We start from the raw sequence: 19,476 nt of genomic DNA, 5'->3' as shown, positions 1-19,476 counted from the left end.
AAGAGAGAGAGAGAGAGAGAGAGAGAGAGAGAGAGAGAGAGAGAGAGAGAGAGAGAGAGAATATCCGAGTTCTATAGACACATGCTTTAAGAATGTGAAATGGTGGGTTAAAAGCACTGGCTATTCTTCCAGAGGACATGGGTTCAAATCCCAGCACATCTACTGTAGCTCACAACTGCCTGTAACTTTAGTTCCAGAGGTTCCAACAGCCTAACACAGACACACATGCAAGAAAAACACTAATGCACATATTTGTTTTAAAGAAAGAAGAAATCATTTGTTTAAAAAAATGTGAAATGAAATGAAGTCCCTAAGCAGAGAAAAATAATTCCAGATGAATAATTGAAGTTCTATAGTAGAACAAAGGACACTGAAAAGTGGTATGTGTATAACTTCAAAATACATTTGTCCATTTTTAAAGTTTTATTGACACATTTCACTCATACACCTACAGTGGTACTTTGTATCCGAAAAGTGCTTTGATCATATTTGCCCCCATCACCTCTGTCAATCCTATCTCCCTCACCCCTTTACCTCCCACAGAGTTCACATCTCTTTCCAAACCTAGATTTTACACATGAGGGAAGCCTGCGTTCTTTCTCTTTCTGAGTCCAGTTTATCATCTAACATAATGTTATAGTTTGCATGTGACATGTCCCTAATACGCTCATGTTCTCGAACATTTGTTTACTGGTTGGTCATGTTATTTATGACGATTGTAGGATCGTTAGGAGGTGGAGCCTCACTGGAAAAAGTGAGTCACTTGTTTGGACTCTGAGGTTATAAAGCCAGCCCCAAGCAATGTTTGCTTCCTGACTGCAGACAGAATATAACTAATCACTTTAAGCTCCTCCCACCCTGGTTCTCTTCTGTGACACGTTGTGCCTTTGAACTGTAAGGTAAAATCAACCCTTTCACCCCTGAGTTGCTCCTTCTCTGGCATTTGGCCACAGTAATAAGGAAAGTAGCTACTATGCACAGTGACCTCCAGATCCATCCATTTTCCTGCAAATAACATTGCTTCATTCTTTACGGCTGAAAAATACTCCACTGTGTATCTATCACGTTTTCTTTTTGCATTCACTGAGGGGAACCTAGGCTGATTCCAAGGGCCGTAATAAATGGGTATGTGCATATGTCTATTGTATGATAACTTTGACTCCTTCAGGCTTCTTCTCAGGAGCGGGACAGTTGGTGTCTTAAAGGGTAGTTGACTGGTAGGAGAACTGGTGTGTGTTGTTTTCTTGCTACTCCAGAAGCAGTTGGGAGAATCAGAAGATCATGACAGTCTGAGCTAAAGAGCAATGAGCTGTCTCAAAAGAGCATCCCAGGGAGCAGGAAGCCATCTGAGACACAGAACACATAGAAGAACTATTTGTGATACAAGATGCAGAACTCAAGGGGAGTAAAGCCTATTGTGAGGGGTTACTCTTTGAAAGTAGACTACTATCAGGTAAAGACATACAACGTCAAACGCAGGGCATACAACTGACATGGACGGATACAGAGGAACTCAATAGTGGAGGAAAACAATCAAATATCTATAATACTCAACTGGAGGGAAAGAAGGAACAGATGAAAGCAAACTATAAAAGCAAGTGGCATATATATAAAAGAAATAGAAGAGGGATATTTAGACCCCCAAATGCTAATAGCTACACTAAACGTAAGTGGATTATGCATACAAGTTGAAAGACTGAGATTGTTTCACTAAAGAGGTGAGACTTTAAAAGATCAAACTTTATGCTATGTGCATGAAGCAATTTCTTCTTCCTATTTTTGACATTATGATATAACTACGTCATTTCTCATTTCCCTTTCCCCATGGCCTCCTTTTTCATTAATTGTTGATATATATCTCGAGCTCAGGCCCATTCTCTTCTTCTGCATTCTATGCTCTTGCTGTAAGTGGATATATGGGAGACCATATCTTATAAGCAGCAAAGTAAGCATCCTTAGGGGTCATGTTCTGGGCAAACAGACAGAGCTTGGCTTACTGTGCCAAGCACGAGTCGGATCTGGGACAGAATTTTGAAAGTGTTTAGTTTTTATCATTACTGCTTAGAAGAATCAACAGCAACAAGACCAAAACCTCCAGCACCTCTGAACCTCTCTATTCAAAGTGTGATCAATGGATTCAGAGCCTTGCCATTTCAAACACAGCTGGGAGAGGATGGGGTGGGCAGATAGGATGTGTGTGCAAACTCAGAACTTCATTTCCATTACAGGTCTTTCTGAGAGAGGATCCACAGGATTGTACATTTTATTCTGGACTGCTCTGGACATTAGCATATTGAGACAGGTCGGCTGATGGAGTGTGTGAGGAGAGTCAGAAGGTTACAGTGGAAGGAATTGCTATCCATGTGCTAGCCAGGGGAAGCCAGCCTGGAAACAGAATCTACTAAAAATGCAGATGCTATTAAAAATGCTACATTACAGGACTTAATGGGCCAGTATAAAACTATGACTCACTGATGTTGCCTGCCATTTTCTGAGAAAAAGAAAGATTTTCACAGATTGAGGAATTAGTCTAACAGGAAGATGTATATTTAGCTTCTGGACCCTGTTTCCAACTCTGCTCAATACAAGTTCCTTCAATGAGAAAGCCATGCTTGGGCATAGGTAGAAACAAGAAACATTCCATACTTAATGGTGCTACAGTGAATGGTGTTTGGAGACAGGTTTTTTTCTACTGAATAAAGAAGGAAAACAACATCCAAGTGAGACTAAAAGCATTACTGTTTATAAAACCTAATAACAGGGTCCTTTTAATTTTTTCACAGTAATCATTCTACAAAGTTGGTCACACTTATATTCTACAGACACGTTTACCAGTTAAGGCAATAGTTTCTTATGCCAATAAAGATTAAATCATATTATTTTGTTGTCCAAAGATCTTGGAGTTTCTTATCTAATAGAAATAACATCCATTGAAAGAGTAGGGCTGTTAGAGCTGAATTCTGAGTCTGGGTAGATGGCTCAGTGGGTAAAGTGCTTGCTGCATACCCTGTGGCTCTGAGTCCACAAGCACTGGCCACATGTGAGAGTCACAGTGGTATGTGTCTGTAATACCAGAGCTGAGAGAGGGGGCAGTGTCTGTGATACCATATCTTGGAGAGGGGGCAGTGTCTGTGATATCAGAGCTAGGAGAGGGGGCAGTGTCTGTGATATCAGAGCTAGGATATAGGGATGGTTGAGAAAGCAGACAAGAAGATCCTGGTTGCTTGATAGCCAGCTTGTCTAGCTGAATTGATGATCCCCAGGTTTAGTGAGAAGCCCTGTCTTGAATCATATGCTGAAGAGTGAGAAAAGAAGACACCTGACAATGACTTCTGCTCTCTTCTCTTTCCCTCTTCCCCCTCCCCTGCCCCCTCTCCCCTCTCTGTCTCTCTGTATCTGCCTCTCTTACACATACACACATACAAACACAGGCATACACTCACTCATACATTCACTCACACTAACACACATACTCACACACACACACACACACACACTCACACACATACTCATATACACACATATACACACCAGGTACACATGCATATTTTTACTTACACTCACACACACTCACACAAGCTCACATAAACACTCTCTCTCATCTCTCTCTCTGTCTCTTTCTCTGTCTCTCTCTGTCTCTGTCTCTCTGTCTCTCTGTCTCTCTGTCTCTCTGTCTCTCTGTCTCTGTCTCTCTCTCTCTCTCTCTCTCTCACACACACACACACACACACACAAACACACACACCGGGAACACATGCATATTATCTACTTTAATTTCAGTAGTTGCCTCCTTTTTCTAGACAGGCATGAAACTGTTACGATATAAATGATACTGTTTTTATTTTTAAGACAAGCATGGCAGAAAAGTCTTAGAGGAAACAGGCCAACAACCAACAGAGCCAAACATTTTTGTACCTGTCAGAGTCAGTACACATGCTGGTTGGTTTTCTATCAGATCTATGCAAGCTGGAGTCATCTGGGAAGAGGAACCTCAGTTGAGAATATGCCTGCATCAGATTGGCCTGGGCAAATCTATAAGGCATGTTCTTGATTAATAACTGATGGGGAGGGCTCAGCCTACGGCGGGTGGTCTCACCTCTGGGCTGTTGGTATCACTTCTAGACTGGTGGTCCAGGTTTGTATAAAAAAGCAGGCTGAGCAAGTCTTGAAGAGTCAGCCAGTAAGCATAATCCATCCACAGTATCTTCTTTAATTCCTGCCCCTAGTCGCGGCCTCAACTTTCCTTAGTGGCCGTGATGCTCTGTAAGCTGGGAGTTGTGAGCTATACCCTCTCCTCTCCTAAATTGGTTTATCACAGCAACAGAAAGCAAGCTAGAACAGCCTGTAAAGAGGAAACAGAGAACAGACAGAAGAAACACACACCTGGAGACCAAGAAGGGTTAAAGACAGAGCACAGACCAAACACAACTGAGGTGTTTTACTCTGAGTCTTTGGTGTGCTACGTACTTATTGTTCTATTTTGCACTAAGAATTTAACTCATCAGTAGTATTTTAAATAAAGATTTAAATTTTTTTCTTCTTTTCTGAGCACTTACTATTTCTAGACTTTAAGCCAAACCCAAAATTAGCTTTTAGTCTATGCTAAGATTCGATTTATAAACAAATAAAAAAAAAGAAACTGTTAGACAGCATAGGTTGGCAGTTAATGTGTTTTTAACCTTTTGGCCCCTAGGGATAGAATTATAGCTGGAAAGACTGTGAAACGGGAATATTTTTGATCTCTAGGGCCCCAAAGCCAATCGGATTATTTATAGAACTCAATGAGCATAGATGACATTTTAGTGCCAGATGATACATGCGACTTTGGCTACCTCTAGTTATTTTGGGCACCTTAATATAGCATTGATTTATTTTCTTGACTATAATTTAGTGAAAATGTACTTACAAAGTTTAACTTACTCTTACCATGGTCAAGTAGTGTAAACATTTTGTACTCAAATATAGATCTTTCCATAACAGCACATTATGGATAAGTTTTTCCTGGTGGCAGAGACATGCAAGGCAAGTATTCTGATTAGCTCCATTCCCAACCCATTAGCCAGCTATAAGGTAGATCCTTGGCTTTCTAAATCAGCACAGCGAACCTGATATATATTTCATTGTGACACTGAATTGTAAGGGGATTACAGCAAGCAAACCTGCAGCTTGTTTTCATTCCTAGAAATGCCAGTACAGAGTAAAATTGAGGTATTTCAATATAGTAATATATAATATGTACTATTATATTACATTATATTCTACATATACTACTATTATATACTAATATACTATATACTTATATATTATATAATATATTCATATATAAACTTTATATAATATAAAATATATGCCATATAATATATAAATAATACTTATAGTTATATCATACTATTATATATGATATAATTATATATAATTGTTATATTACTATATATTTATATGTAATATATGATAATATATATATTATATAATATATCATATAATACCACAAGCCTTTTTTCTATAAAATAATAATTATTAAATATAATCTCAATATATTTATTAAACCAGGAAGAATAGGCTGAAATTTTTTTACGCAGAATAAAAAGTTGAAGTACATAATATATTTGAAATACAATTCCAAAATTAAAATCCTAAATATTTGATAATAGTTCATAATAACATTTTATAGTGCTGACTTAAAGTGTCAATTAACAATATTTTTAATTTGGAAATCTTGTGATATAAATACAATTATTTTTGTGCACAGAAACATTAGTTCTTCCAGATTACTCATAATTCTGATGTCAGATTTTATACTTAATTTTTCTGTATTTGCCATTTTGATCAGAAAATACAAAAAATATTTAATTCGTTGCATAAACCTCTGCTTCTATTTCATTTAAGTAATAAACAATATAAAATGTGTACATTATAATATCTTCACATGTATTGATTATGAAAAGAAAGGGCTGGCAATCGAATTGAGTGGTGAAGTACTTGTCTTAAATGTGTGAGGCGAGCCCTGTGTTTGATTCTCAGCAAACACAAACACAGGTTTTATGCTAACAGGGGTCACTTCTGTGTCTATTGTGATTCATGATAATGAAGCAGAAGCAGAGGTTGTTAGAGAAAGATCTACTGGTGACTGTTCACATGGAGCTGTATCACTTACCGGTCAGTCCATTGAAGCCGCCTTTAAAAACAACTGTCATCTGAATCATCTTTAAATATTGACCCAAACTGTCTGAGCTCAAATTCTAAACAAGGATCGCCCGCTAATATTGATTGTTCTGTGTTCCTAATCTCAACCATTGGACTGACTGGCATTGAAAGTCCACATGCGGGGGCGGGAACTTGACGGGGCGGGGTCAGAGGCAGCGTCAGGGGTGGGGCCCAGATACCTTGGCTGATTGGATTCTTCAAGGTGGGGCATCATGGGTGTCTATCCTTCCCTGGTTTTCTCTAACGGAACTGCTGCCTTCAGTATAATAATGACAAAGGTTCCATTTATACAAGTTTATAAGAGCCTAGTCTCTGATCTTGGGGGTAAAAGATTAGATCCAATTTCTCCCTACAGAACACCTAATTGTGTCTTAGGTGGAGCCACGTGTTTAAAGTTAGTTTCAACTCAGTGTTGAAATGAATTTAAAACTATTAAGTTTTACAGCTTGAGGAGAATGAAACTTGAAGCTAATCATATTGCTTTATTTAATCAATAACAGATATAAGCTCTGATTTTTAATCCTAAGTGTTCATGCACTCTAGAAACTGTAATAAACTTCATACAGACCAGCAAATTGTTAAAAACCACTTGATTTATTTCTCTTCTGAAATCACACCCTTCCTCAGCCATGCCACCTTTCTCTGTCTCAATCACACCTTTCTTAGTCACAAGCGTGCTACGTCTTTGTTCCTGAAGAACACAACTGTGTATTTAGGTAGAATATACAGTTCGCCAATTTCCTTTGCAGCTATGTTTTGAAGATGCTCTAAAAGAAAAGACCAAGTAGTTTTATACTTTAATGATTCCCGCTCTGGTTCTAATCCATTTGGTATTGAATATGTACTTCAAAATACATATTTGTTATTGTTTGTTGATATTTCACAACTGTCCATTAAGCCACATTTCTCCTACTAGTGGGCCTTTATTATTAAGCAGATTCCTAATATCCACATAGGCACATTACTGCTTGTAGGACCCTCCCTCAGGTAACCTACCAAATAACATGAAGTGACACACTTCTGCGTGACTGTAGACGTCATTGAGCATATGACAGTACTTCAGATTTTTTCTTAGCTCAGGGAAAGGAAAGCTTCCTGTCCCACAATACTTCCTCGTTCAAGCCTGCAGCTCCTTTCTTCTGAGCTAGGATAGAAAGATGGGGCTTCTTCCATCACAGAGCATTACTTGGGGCTATATGAACACTGACTCTGGGTCCCCCACATCAGGAAGGTGTAGCATTAGGTAGACTTTTTTTTTTTCACCTAAACCTCAGAGAGTAAGCCTAGAACTTGCTTCCTGCAGAACCAGCACCTGCTGCTTCTCAGGCCCCCAGATCACTCCTTAATCTCTTGGCACGTTTGAAAGGAGAAGATAATACCTTGTCAAAATGTCCATATACAATGAGAACTATTTTTTACAAAGCCAGATTTCTGTATCATAATGTAATACCTTTTCACCACAAAAAAAAAGAAAGAAAAGAAAAAATAAAGGGGTGGGGGTGGGGGTGGGGGAGAAACCCTGGCCAGTTGGTCCATGTCATACTAGAGATGCTCTCAGTGAAGGGTCAGGTGTAATGTTTAACCTGGAGGCACTCGCTGCTGTTTGGAAACAGAAACTCTGCCAACATGCTAAGGTTTTGGAAATGGATTTAGAAAAGGCTCTTGTTTATACTATCCCAAAAGGTTTAGATTTTTAATAACCAGAGAGACATTGTCAAATAGACAGACCATCTAACACAGGCTATGGCTGTGCCACTGTAACTCAAACAATAAAGATTTGAGGACTGGGGTTGATGGCTCATGTTGAACTGTGACTTTTAACAAACACTCACGCGCGCGCGCACACACACACACACACACATGCACTCATGCATACACACACACATGCACACATATGTATCATGTCTGTGTGTGTGTATGTGTTTGTGTGTGTGTGTGTGTGTGTGAATTTTACTTGGTATGGTTATTTTTCTGATGCTGGAGATAGATTGAAAGGCAAGGGCTTTACCACATCACAGACCCATTTGTTATTTTAGGAAGAAGAATTCTAAAACCTAAGGGAACAATCTCTCCCAAATGTTTGGAAACAGTTTTTGACCTATCAACCCAGAGACTCTGAGGGCTGAGAACTGGGAAATGCAGTAGAATGAAGAAGAGCTGAGCTTGTGATTCCGGGTTACCGGGTGCCATCCAGCTTAAGGCCTCTTATCTATAGGGTTAAAAAAAAAGAAACCCGGCAATACTATTAAAAGCAGCTATTACTTACTCGAGAATTGATAAAAGTTCTGATTCATCATCCAACCATTACTTGATCTTGAAGAGCTAGCCAGAGAGCAGGGGCTCACTGATAAAAAATGCAAAGTCCACAGCCAAGAGGTGTTGTCATTTATCTTCAATTAGCAAGGAAAGAATGTGATGATCTGCACTGAAAGTGAGTTCTAGCTATGTGCTGGCAGACTGCGGTGGCATAGGCAAGGCAGGCTCAGTAGTGGCTGGCAAGGCTCTATAGTGTGAATCAGCAGATCTATATTTAAATGCTAGGATTTCGGGTCCCAGACATGAAGCAACAAATGTTAGTTCACAAAAAATAAACTGAAAACAAAACAAAACAAAACAAAACAAAACAAAACTGTAGTTCTGAAGATCCCAAGAGAACAGTAAAAATCAACTTGCTGGACCATGGATAGCACTTTAAATTTTTTAAAAAATAACTCTTCACACATTTAACATTATTTAATCTTCACAACAACTCTGTGAGGTGAGTGTTACCAAGCCCATTGTACAGCCAAGAAACCAAGGCTTTAAATATTTTTAAGTATCTTTCTGAAAATCATACATTCATGAAGGAACAGACACAAGGCTCAGACCCCCTCTCTTTTGTCTGTCTCCCGTTTCTCCACATGTCTTCACCCTCTGTGTACTGGACCTGCTGTGTGGATGGGAAATGTGAAGAAATAAATAAACTGATTTAAATCAACATGTTTTGAGTATCTTATGAGTGGAGTTATCTAGGGGACTTAGAATCTCTGAATCTGGATTCACCAAATAGGTACTAAGTGTTAACATCTGGTGTAGCACAGACTACCTTATGGTGCTGGTTCATGGATGTTTAAAATATCCCAAAGAATGTCTGTAGAAATCTTTTCTCTTATGCCTCTATAAAGTGTGGCACTCCCCCACCCATACAAATTATTGTCCTAAAACATTCTCAAACCTTCTGTCTGTTGGTGAGCATGATTTTCAGTGCTAATAGAGTACCAGGACTCTGAAGGAAGGGCAGCCAGGTACCAAGCTACCTCCTTTCCACCCTCAACCCAACTCCCCTCTACCTCTTGCTGACATTTTACGACATACACATTGACAGCAACACTGGTTTTTCAATCATGAACGAGTTCACTTTGTTTAGAAACAACAGTGCTTATCACATGACTTAAACCAATCAAAGCCTCACTTACATTAGACATAAAAATACAATAAAAAAATCAACCACAAAATATAAAGTCAGTATGCTTAAGAACCAGGCCTATACATTTCCCATATGGTACATTTTCATTAATATTCTATGCAAAAGAATTCAGGTTTTTGTCACAGCAATGGGAAAAACACAGCTAGAAACAATGTATACACCAAGTTGTAGAAACAATGTATACACTGAGTTGATTTATGTCTATCTCACATAAACATATTTACTCTTAAGCTATCTAGCTGGACACACAAGTCCCTTCCAAGAGTCTGGCTGCATGGATATGCGGCTCAAGTAGAGACAGGGATGAATCTGATGGACTTGGAAGATTTAGGTGAGTCCTTCCATGTCCCAGTGCTGTTTGTCGGGCTTCGGTTGTTAGAATAAGATGTCTGTCTCCGGCTCATGCTATCCGAGTCATCCTTGGTGAATTTCTGTGCTATGCTTTGGCAGCATGGGAAGCTCTGGACACAGTCTTGTAGGAGATGACCACTAAAAAACATGTATATCCACGGGTTGCAGCAGCTGTTCAAGGAAGCCAGTAACGCTGTGATTGTGGTGGAAGGGTTTTCGGAATCTGTGTGGGAAACGAGGAGAGAGATCATATCAACAGCCAGAGGGAGACCCCGAACACTATGCCCTACCGACTAACAAGTCAAAAAGCTCCATATTAGTGATAAAAATGGACATTTTATTTGTTAGGGAAATGGTGTTTCAGGGAAATGAGTACTTTTTGGAGACGGGTTGTAAAAGAAAATGTCTTAAGATTAGTTCAAATAGTTTAACCAGTCACTGTTAGAACTCTTCAATAAATACAATGGATATAAAGTCTAAGAAGATGAAGATACTGAATAACTTATTTTAAAACTATATACTATACAGTGGCAGGAGCCTTTGTGAAGGTATTCACAAGGACGTATTAACAGACTGGACATTTGAAGTGTTTATAATCACATAAACTAAATTGTATTCATCCTAATAACTTGGGCAATGCCATATGGGCTGTTCAGCAGATATCAATGAAAACCCTATGGAAGAGGGTATTTAAAATAGAATCCCAGCTTCAGTTGAATTTTTGTGAATCATTAGACATTTGGTTTGATTTTAAAAGACTGTCCTTGATTGTACTTCAAGCAATTAAATTATAATAAGAAAAACATCTGGGTTGTATATGGCCCCATTTCAAACAACAGGAACAAAACAAAAATTAAAACAGACCAAAAAAAAAAAAAAATCCAAAGTAGCTGAGTTAGGGAGTCCAACAGGATTTTGAACTATTCAGTGAATGACCCCTAGTAAGCTACATGGCTATCAAAGTTTTCATGGTGAAACTATTTGAACTGTTATTAAAAAATAAGAAGAACCATCAAACATCAACTGTCTTCTGATTGGTATATGACTTCTAACACCGCACTTTTGTCATGCAAAAGAAACTGTAGACCAGTGGTTCTCAACCCGTGGGTCACCATGAACAGCCTTGTCACCTGAGACCGGCTGCATATCAGATACTCACGATTGGAAGCCTTAGCAAAGTTACAGTTACGAAGTAGTGACAAAGCCAATTTCATGATTGGGGGTCATCACAGCACGAGGAACTGTGTTGAGTGTAGCCGGACTGGGAAGGTTGAGAGTCACTGGTGCAAGCCATTCATTGCTCTGTGCTAGGTGACCATAAGCCACGCACAATATTAAAAATAACAGGCATCTTCAACATGTGTAGTACAAGGCAAAATTCTACTAAACTGTGTCTAAATCACAATAAAGCAATAGACAGAATTTTAAAATGTGATTGGCATTGACCAAAAGGACTTTACATTTATTTACCACTATGAGCAATGCAGCCTTTAAAAGTATTGGCTTAAACGAAATCTATGAACACTCAAAATAATATATTTAAATGCATTGTATATATTCCAAACCCCAATCTTAAAATTACAGAAAGGTATAGCTTCTCCCAGATATTTATATCCCGATTAGAGTTTTCATCAGGAAATCTTCTGTAACATACTTGGTTTGGAAAGTCTTTTTTTTTTCTAATTAAAAGAAGATATATTACAAGATCAAAAATAAATAAACAATAAACTCCTGGGAAATGGATTTTTCTGTTTTGTGAATGAACTGAAGTAAAACTAGCCAGTTGGGATGGGGAACTTTCACAATTAACTACAGAGGGACTTGTGTGGCGTGAATAGTTTTGTTGTTAACTTGTGAATTTAGCTGATCAAGACTTCTGATTTGGATGCCAGGAAAAGAAAGTTATTACAGTTGGGAAAATTAAAACGTTATAATGAAGACGGATTGTACGAACTAAATGCAAATTTGGAATTTCTGACTTCTTAAATCCGTTCTGTTTGTTTCAGAACAGCGTGTCTATCTCTAACCTTGGTCTTGGAAGAATCTCACGGGAAGTTTTCTGTCGATTATGAGGGTTTCCTTAATCCAACAAAAAGTAGCCAAACCACGAAGAATATTCCCCAGAGCCTCTACGGGAAGGCAGGATATCCAAGAACCCTAAGTAATTTGGCAAAATGTCACAAGTGTTTTGCAACTAGTGACTCTAGGCACAGCTGGTGGCCTTAGGGTGGTCACACATGCTGCAGATGCTGAATCCTGGGCCCCAATGTACCCGGGATGGAGGTCCCAGGAATTTGCAATTTTGTTCATTTATCCTTTGTTCATTCTATCCTTATGTAGAAGCTTAGCTATTGAACAGGTTGTATGAAAAATAACATACATACACACACACACACCACAAACACCCCCCCCCCACACACACACAAATACACACACACCACAAACACAGACACACACACCTCTTCCATAGTAGTCTCAGTACATACCGGTCCAAATGAAATTGGTATCCCAGACTGACCACATCTGGACGATGAAGAAAGGTGTCCAGCAGAGGATGTAGGCGCTTACAATCACAAAGGTCATCTTCACTGTGCGGATCTTGGCACGGGAAATGCTCTTCACACTGCTGACACAAGGCGTGACCAGAAGCCCCTTGTGGAAGGGACCCGCGGCTTCCCCAGAGCCCTTGCCGCCTTTGCTCTGTCGAGATGCTGTCTTCCCTCGGACATTGCGCCAGATGTGGTAACAGATGAAGCCATAGCAGGTACCCAAGATGATCACGGGTACCACGAAGACCCCGCTGGTCATCCAGGTCACGTAGGCGCGGGTACCCCAGGGCGGGATGAAGGTAGCCCAGCAGTCTTGGGCTTTGGTGCCATTGTTCACCTCGAATTCGATCACAGAGAAGATAAAGTACTGTGGTATGCTCAGAACGAAACTCAGCCCCCAAGAGGCGGCGATCATGAGGCGCGAGCGGCGCGCGGGCTGCTGCAGGGTCTTGAGCGGGTGGCACACGGCGATGTAGCGGTCAGCCGTCATCACCACCAGCATGTAGGAAGATGCGAACATGGCAAACACCTGCAGGTGCTTCACCACCCGGCACAGCCAGTCCGGCCCGCGGAAGCGGTAGGTGATGTCCCAGCACAGCTGTGGTAACACTTGGAAGAAGGCGACCGCCAGGTCTGCCAGGCTGAGGTGTCGGATGAAGAGATGCATGCGGGATGTTTTGCGTGGCGTGCGATGCAGCGCCAGCAGCACACTGCTATTACCCAGCACGGCCACCACGAAAATCACCGCCAGCACGGTGACCTCCAGCTTCGCCAGCTCCTCGTTGCGTACGTCCCCCGGCGGGCCGCCACCTTCCCCGAGCCCAGCTGCTTCCCCGCTGCTGTTGGCGCCCTCGGTGGTCAGAGGCCACCACGGGCTGGAGTTGCCCGCGGGCAGGTCGTGGGAGCCTCGCGGGAAACTCATGCTGTCGGCACAGAGCCGGGGAACCCTGTCCCTCGTAGGCTGCTTCCTCTTCTCCAGGAGGACCCGAAGACCCGCGTCTTAAGCTCTGCGCGCCTTCCTTCCTTCCCTCGCTCTCTCCGCTGTGCAATCCCACGCGCGCTCAGAGTGGTTTTGGATGGGATGTTCGAGCGTGTCCCTGCTCCGGCTTGCCCCGAGGCAAGGGAGCGGACTCTCCCTGCTCCCAACGCAGTCTTAGGCTGCCTCAGGATGCGCTCCTTCTCATCTTAGTGGCTGGAGACTGTCCCCTACCCACAACCCCTCCAAGTCGTTGGTGATTTGTCCTTTTCGCTTTGGTGGTGCAGGGGTGGAGCTGAGACTCCTAGATTCCTCTGCAGAGCCGGGCGCTTTCTGATCTGCTCCAAACTTCTCTGGGCTCCTCGGGATTTCTCCAGCTTCCTTTATAAGCCAATTTAAAGTCATGCAGCACGTCAACAGGTGTAGTAAAAGCGTACTTAGAGATCCGCGTCTGCTGCTGCTGCGAACTTAGTGCGCCTGGACTTGGGGTCTCCCCTTCCAAGCCCCCAGGCCTTGTGTTTCCCTGCCTGGCGCTTATCCCTAGGCTAGCCACTAGGGCTGATTTTATTCCCTGCCCGGTTTACCCCTGCACTTTGAGGGTAAAAATCGCGTGACCTCCTTTTCTGGTGACTCTCTCACCCTGCCTTCATTCGCGAACAGGAAAGGCCCACTCACTTGTACCCTTCACTCCTCTTGCTGGGTAAGCGTAATCTACCTTGGTGACTCTACTCTAGAAAGTCCAATTCCCAAAGCAGCAGGGGGCAAGAACTGGGCTGCACTGGCTGGTGGAGACCTTGTCCAATTAAATGACTAAATTCTGCTGACATTTCTTAGGGCAGACAGAGAGAGCTGAGGACCAGTGTCTGGTCTACCAGTCTATCTCCATCTCTGCCTGCCTGCCTGCCTGCTTGTCTGTCTGTCTGTCTGTCTGTCTGTCTGTCTTTCTGTGTCTCTTGTATCACTCTGTGTCTCTGTATCTGTCTTGTTTCCCTCTCCCTCTGTGCGTCTCTTCTCTCTCCCCCACCCCCTGTAGATAGGGAGAGGGAACGAGGCACTCGGAAGGAGGAGAAGAACTCCTTCCCTCACCCCACGCACCCCCTCCCCCGCCCCGGTAATTAATTATTTGCTCTGGCCTTCTGCATCCAGCTGTGGAGACAAACACTCCTATAGACTCCAGCAACTGTCTTAACTCTGGGGAGAGAATGATACTGAGGACAGCAGGGGGCGCTGTTTCTGAAGAAGGAACACAAACCCATGTTACAGATGCAGGGACAGGAACTTCAGTTTCACGGTCAGAGCGTTGGTGTGTTGTGGCAATAGTACAAACCTAATTGATCCTGAAAAAATATTTTCTCTTGTGAAGTACAATCATAAACATCAAAAGATTTTCTTCGGTAAAGTTAGTTTTGCTAGAAACTCAGGGCCGATGCATTCAGAGCCAGGGACTTGGAATACTTGAATCAGTCGAGTTTCATCATGGTTACATAAGCGTCTGTCTATGCGTCTTAAAACTGGGAATGAAAGTATGTGTTAACTCTCAGTTACAGAGTTAATGGAGGATCAAGCAATGCCACGGCCCAGTAGAGAGGTTCTGTGAACATGAAACTCGGCGGTGCATCCTTCCAAGATGGCTGGCAAAGTACAAAAGAGAAAGGTTTCCAAACCACGTGCCTGAGAAAAAGAAAACAAACCCTTCAAGCAGTTAGATTATAGTCACTGTCTTAGAGTGGTAACTTTATAATTTTTTTTGAAGACAGAAATTTCTTTATTAGTGTTTTGTATGAGAAATAATGTCTGACCCTAGTGTCTGCAAAAACAGTCCACTGGTCAGACAGAGCCAGGAGCTTGACAGCTCTTGGGCTGACACATTTGGACTTTAGGTTTTCCTGAGAGAAGGAATAGGTAGCCTTATCCCAAAGAGATGGTTAGTGGCTTCTCAGGAAATCACAAGTGCTAAGCATTTGATACAATGAGAAAATTATGTTCAAGTGTCCAATTCATAAAAGAAACTTACTAGGTTGAATCAACAGATACAATTGGAAGATACCATATTATTCACTGATAACGTTACCAGCTACCCATATTAACACATATTCACACATACATGTCTTTGTGTGTGTATGTGTATTTGTGTGTGTGTACTTGTGTATATGTGGGTATGTGTGGAGTGTGTGTGTGTGTGCATAAACACACAAATATGTTTGCATCGACATGACACTCTTCTGTGTGCCATAGGGCCTAGCAATTAGTTTTAAAAGTGTTGCAAATTCTAGAATCAGTTTTTTTTTTAAACCTCACATATTTTAAAAACAATGTCAATTTGTATTCTGGTTCCATATTCAAAAGAAAATAAAACCATTAAAATACACATCACTCGCTGGACCCCACTACTGAAGTCCTTCAAGATGGGTAAAGGAATTGTAGGCTTTGGAGAGGAAAAGAACCCAGCAGTCTTTTCTGAGGCATCTTGTGCTTTCTCTTCTAGCTCGTTGGATTTGTTGTTTTAGTATGAAGAGTTTTTCTCCCTTACTCTACAAGGGTTTCAGCTCACTGTTTTGGGGCATGGGAGCGAGATGGCAAAAGAGAAGAGTGGAGGCTAGAATGTGCACACCCAGGTCACTGCTGCTTTTCACCCACTGTTCTTTTTTTCTACCCAGCAGCTCCAGATGTTTAATCCATGGAAGCAAGGGTGTTCTTCCTTGACTAGCTGGAACTTTGTTTTAATCTTTGAGCTGCAAAAGCTTCAATCTCTAAAATATTGTTGAAAAATATTCATATATTTTCCTTGAAGATGACTGTCTTAGTCTCTCCCTGCAAAAACCATCATGACCAAGAAGCAAGCTGGGGAGGAAAGGGTTTATTCAGCTCACACTTCCACATTGCTGTTCATCACCAAAGGAAGTCAGGACTGGAACTCAAGCAGGTAAGGAAGCAGGAGCTGATGCAGAGGCCATGGAGGGATGCTGCTTACTGGCTTTCTTCCCCTGGCTTGCTCAGCTTGTCTTCTTATAGAACTCAAGACTACCAGCCCAGGAATGGCACCACCCACAATAGGCTAGCACCCCCACCCCCTAAATCACTAACTGAGAAAATACCTTACAGCTGGATCTCAGGGAGGCATTTCCTCAAGGGAGGCTCTTTTCTCTGTGATAACTCCTGCTTGTGTCAAGTTGACACAAAACCAGCCAGTACAATGAAATAGGTGATTGTTCAAGTTTTGGGGATTTCATGGGCATTCAAAATATTTATCTCTCCTTTTCAAATATGTAACCCTAGTCAATATATGTTACCTGCTATCTCCTCATTGAACCTTCTCTTCCAAATTAAAGCAACACACCTCCAAATTATTTTACTCAGTAGAGGATTTGATGTTTTCACAGTTCCTAAGAATAACCCTTATGTTACAATGCCACCTGTAAGCTCTGTGAGCCTGTTCTTGGGTCTTATAGACATGAGAAATCTCTGATTGATTATTTAACATACCATATATACATGGTATTTTTCTTCTTTAAGATGAGAAGATTGTGTGGGATTTTTACCTGTCTCTGATTTCTTCTTTGACAGTCAGTAGTAGAGGCACCCACGAATCTCGTATTCCTGAATTAAAATGTCTAAATTCACTATGTTTGATTTCTGAGATAATATTATAAACTGTGGATGGAGAAAGCCATTATTGTCTGACATTAAAGATGAGTGAAACATTACAGAGTATAGCAACGTAACCAAAGTTACAATGTTCCAAGTGACTGATCAAGAGGCAAAGACAGAACCATTTGGTGGTTAGGGCTCTCAAGTTACAATGTTCCAAGTGACTGATCAAGAGGCAAAGACAGAACCATTTGGTGGTTAGGGCTCTCGCTTTTATGTCTCAGTGCTCTCATACGCATTAGCATCCAGCACATCTCCATGGAATGAACCAACAAATGCTACGAAAGGAACTGGGTTTTTGTTTGTTTGTTTTTGAGACTGGGTTTCTCTGTGTTAGCCCTAATTGTCCTGGAACTCACTTTGTAGACCAAGCTGGCCTCAAACTCAGAAATCCGCCTGCCTCTGCCTCCCAAGGGCTGGGATTAAAGGCATGAACCACTGCCTGGCCAGAAACTGGTTTTTGAGTGCTGTTTGAATATCCAATTAAGATACATGGTGATTGGATAAATCAGGGAAGAATTGACAAGGAACTGCTCTGGAGCCCCTACATTTTATAGCAGGTCTCTGGAGAAGACCAGCATTTATGCTTGGAAAGGGTGGGTTGGTTCTAGTCATTCTGTCTGGAGAATTCCAGATTGGTTATTGTATTTTACCTTAAAACGTGTTTTCCCTATGGAGCCTGAACCAGCCATCTTCTATAAGCTGGCAAGGCTTCCCAGTGGAGACATTGGAACACCAACCCAGTGGTATCTATCTTATTTTGATATTTTGGCTGTTATCTCTTAGAAGCCTGATCATTTCTAATGAGATACAGAAAAGGGATGGATCCAGATTTGGGGGGTGGGGGGGGGTGGGGGAGGACCTTGGAGGAGTCGAGGGAAGGGAAAGTGTAATCAGGATATAACTTTTTTAAAAAAGAAAACATTCATTAATTAACTTACATTAATTAACAAACATTAACTTGCAGCATACTCACTGGATTATGAAAACAGGCTTCAGGACTTAGTATTATTATTAAAGACTTATTTATTTTCTTCTGTGATAACAGGGCTCATGGGTGCAAATGTAGAGCCATGACACACACACAAAAGCTCCCATGCTCGGTAAAATGTCAATCACTCTGAAACTTAATGAAAGATTGGAATTTCATTGCTTATATAATAACGGATTATAGCCATTCCCAATCCTGCCATTAGAGAACCTGTAGAAAACTCACTCAAAGAAAACAACCCTCCAGCCAGGATTTTATAAAAATAACATTTTAATCGAGAGTTTAATGCAATGTATTTGAATGTATCCAGCCTTTCCCCCAGCACCCTACACATTCCTTACGATCCAACACCTCCTCCCCACACACAACTTCTGGTATTTCCTGTCACCCATCAAATTCAGGCTGTGTTAGACAACTACTTTTGGTTGTGGTCCATGCAGTAGATGTCACACTTAGAAAACCAATGTGTATTTAAAATCTATTTGAGATTTCAAGCTTTTTATAAATATAAACAAACTTAAATGGTTGTGCTTAAAAGTCTTTGGCTCTTAGCATACTGATAACCACTTGGATTGTTACATATTCACATGGTGTCTTGGATACTCTGTCCGGAATTGGATGATCTTCAAGACTCATAGTTTTAAGAGGTTGGGCCATTCCTAGTCTGCCTGTCTTTGGACCCTTTATGAGAAGAGAAGAGGTGTGTGAGCTAGCATGAGGAATTGTGATATGACCCATGATCTTTTCTTTATGGCTTGAATACTTTATGTAAAACGAATGACTATTTCTACTTCTCTCTTTTTTCTTTCTATAGGGTGGACAGAGTTTATTTTCACAAGAAATATATTCTACTTTTGCTCATGTTCAACTCTTTCTCTGCCTGCCTCCCCACACCCCTGTCAGGTACTTCCAAATTTCCTGAAGCCTCTTCTTTGTACCAAGAGTATGGAATATGATTCATTTTCTTTTCCATTAGGATTTTTACAGCAATGATTGTGTATTTATAAGCAATTTATCCATGAACAAAGTAGATATATCGCTTGAGAGGAGGCCGAATCCATGTGTGCAGCAGCTTCAATGTGTATATGAGAATCTCTAATATTTAATTACTTGAGTATTTAAGATATGGGTATAAAATGCAATAAGCTTAAAATATTTGGAGATATGCCTTGATGTTTTCAGTGACACTTAATCCGGCTTTTAAAATGTATATGGGAAACCACGAGGCAGAAATGGCAGGAAAGGTGCCGCCCTGTAATCAGGAGGGTTGGGATCCATTCCTGCGCTGACA

The 19,476-nt window shown here is 41.2% G+C and overlaps 1 protein-coding gene across 1 annotated transcript; it reads right to left on the bottom strand.

The window, feature by feature from the left end:
• Window positions 1-8,907: 8,907 nt before the first annotated feature.
• On the bottom strand, window positions 8,908-13,990 carry Avpr1a (arginine vasopressin receptor 1A). The gene is made up of 2 exons (XM_021174304.2): window positions 12,508-13,990; window positions 8,908-10,244 (listed from the first exon to the last, which is right to left on the bottom strand). Exons 1-2 carry the CDS (start codon window positions 13,490-13,492, stop codon window positions 9,958-9,960), a joined length of 1,272 nt encoding a protein of 423 aa, XP_021029963.1. The 5' UTR covers window positions 13,493-13,990; the 3' UTR covers window positions 8,908-9,957.
• Window positions 13,991-19,476: the final 5,486 nt, after the last annotated feature.

Source organism: Mus caroli, chromosome 10, assembly GCF_900094665.2.
Source record: "Mus caroli chromosome 10, CAROLI_EIJ_v1.1, whole genome shotgun sequence".
Lineage (NCBI taxonomy): Eukaryota > Metazoa > Chordata > Mammalia > Rodentia > Muridae > Mus > Mus caroli.
This window is presented reverse-complemented; position numbering and strand designations above follow the sequence as displayed.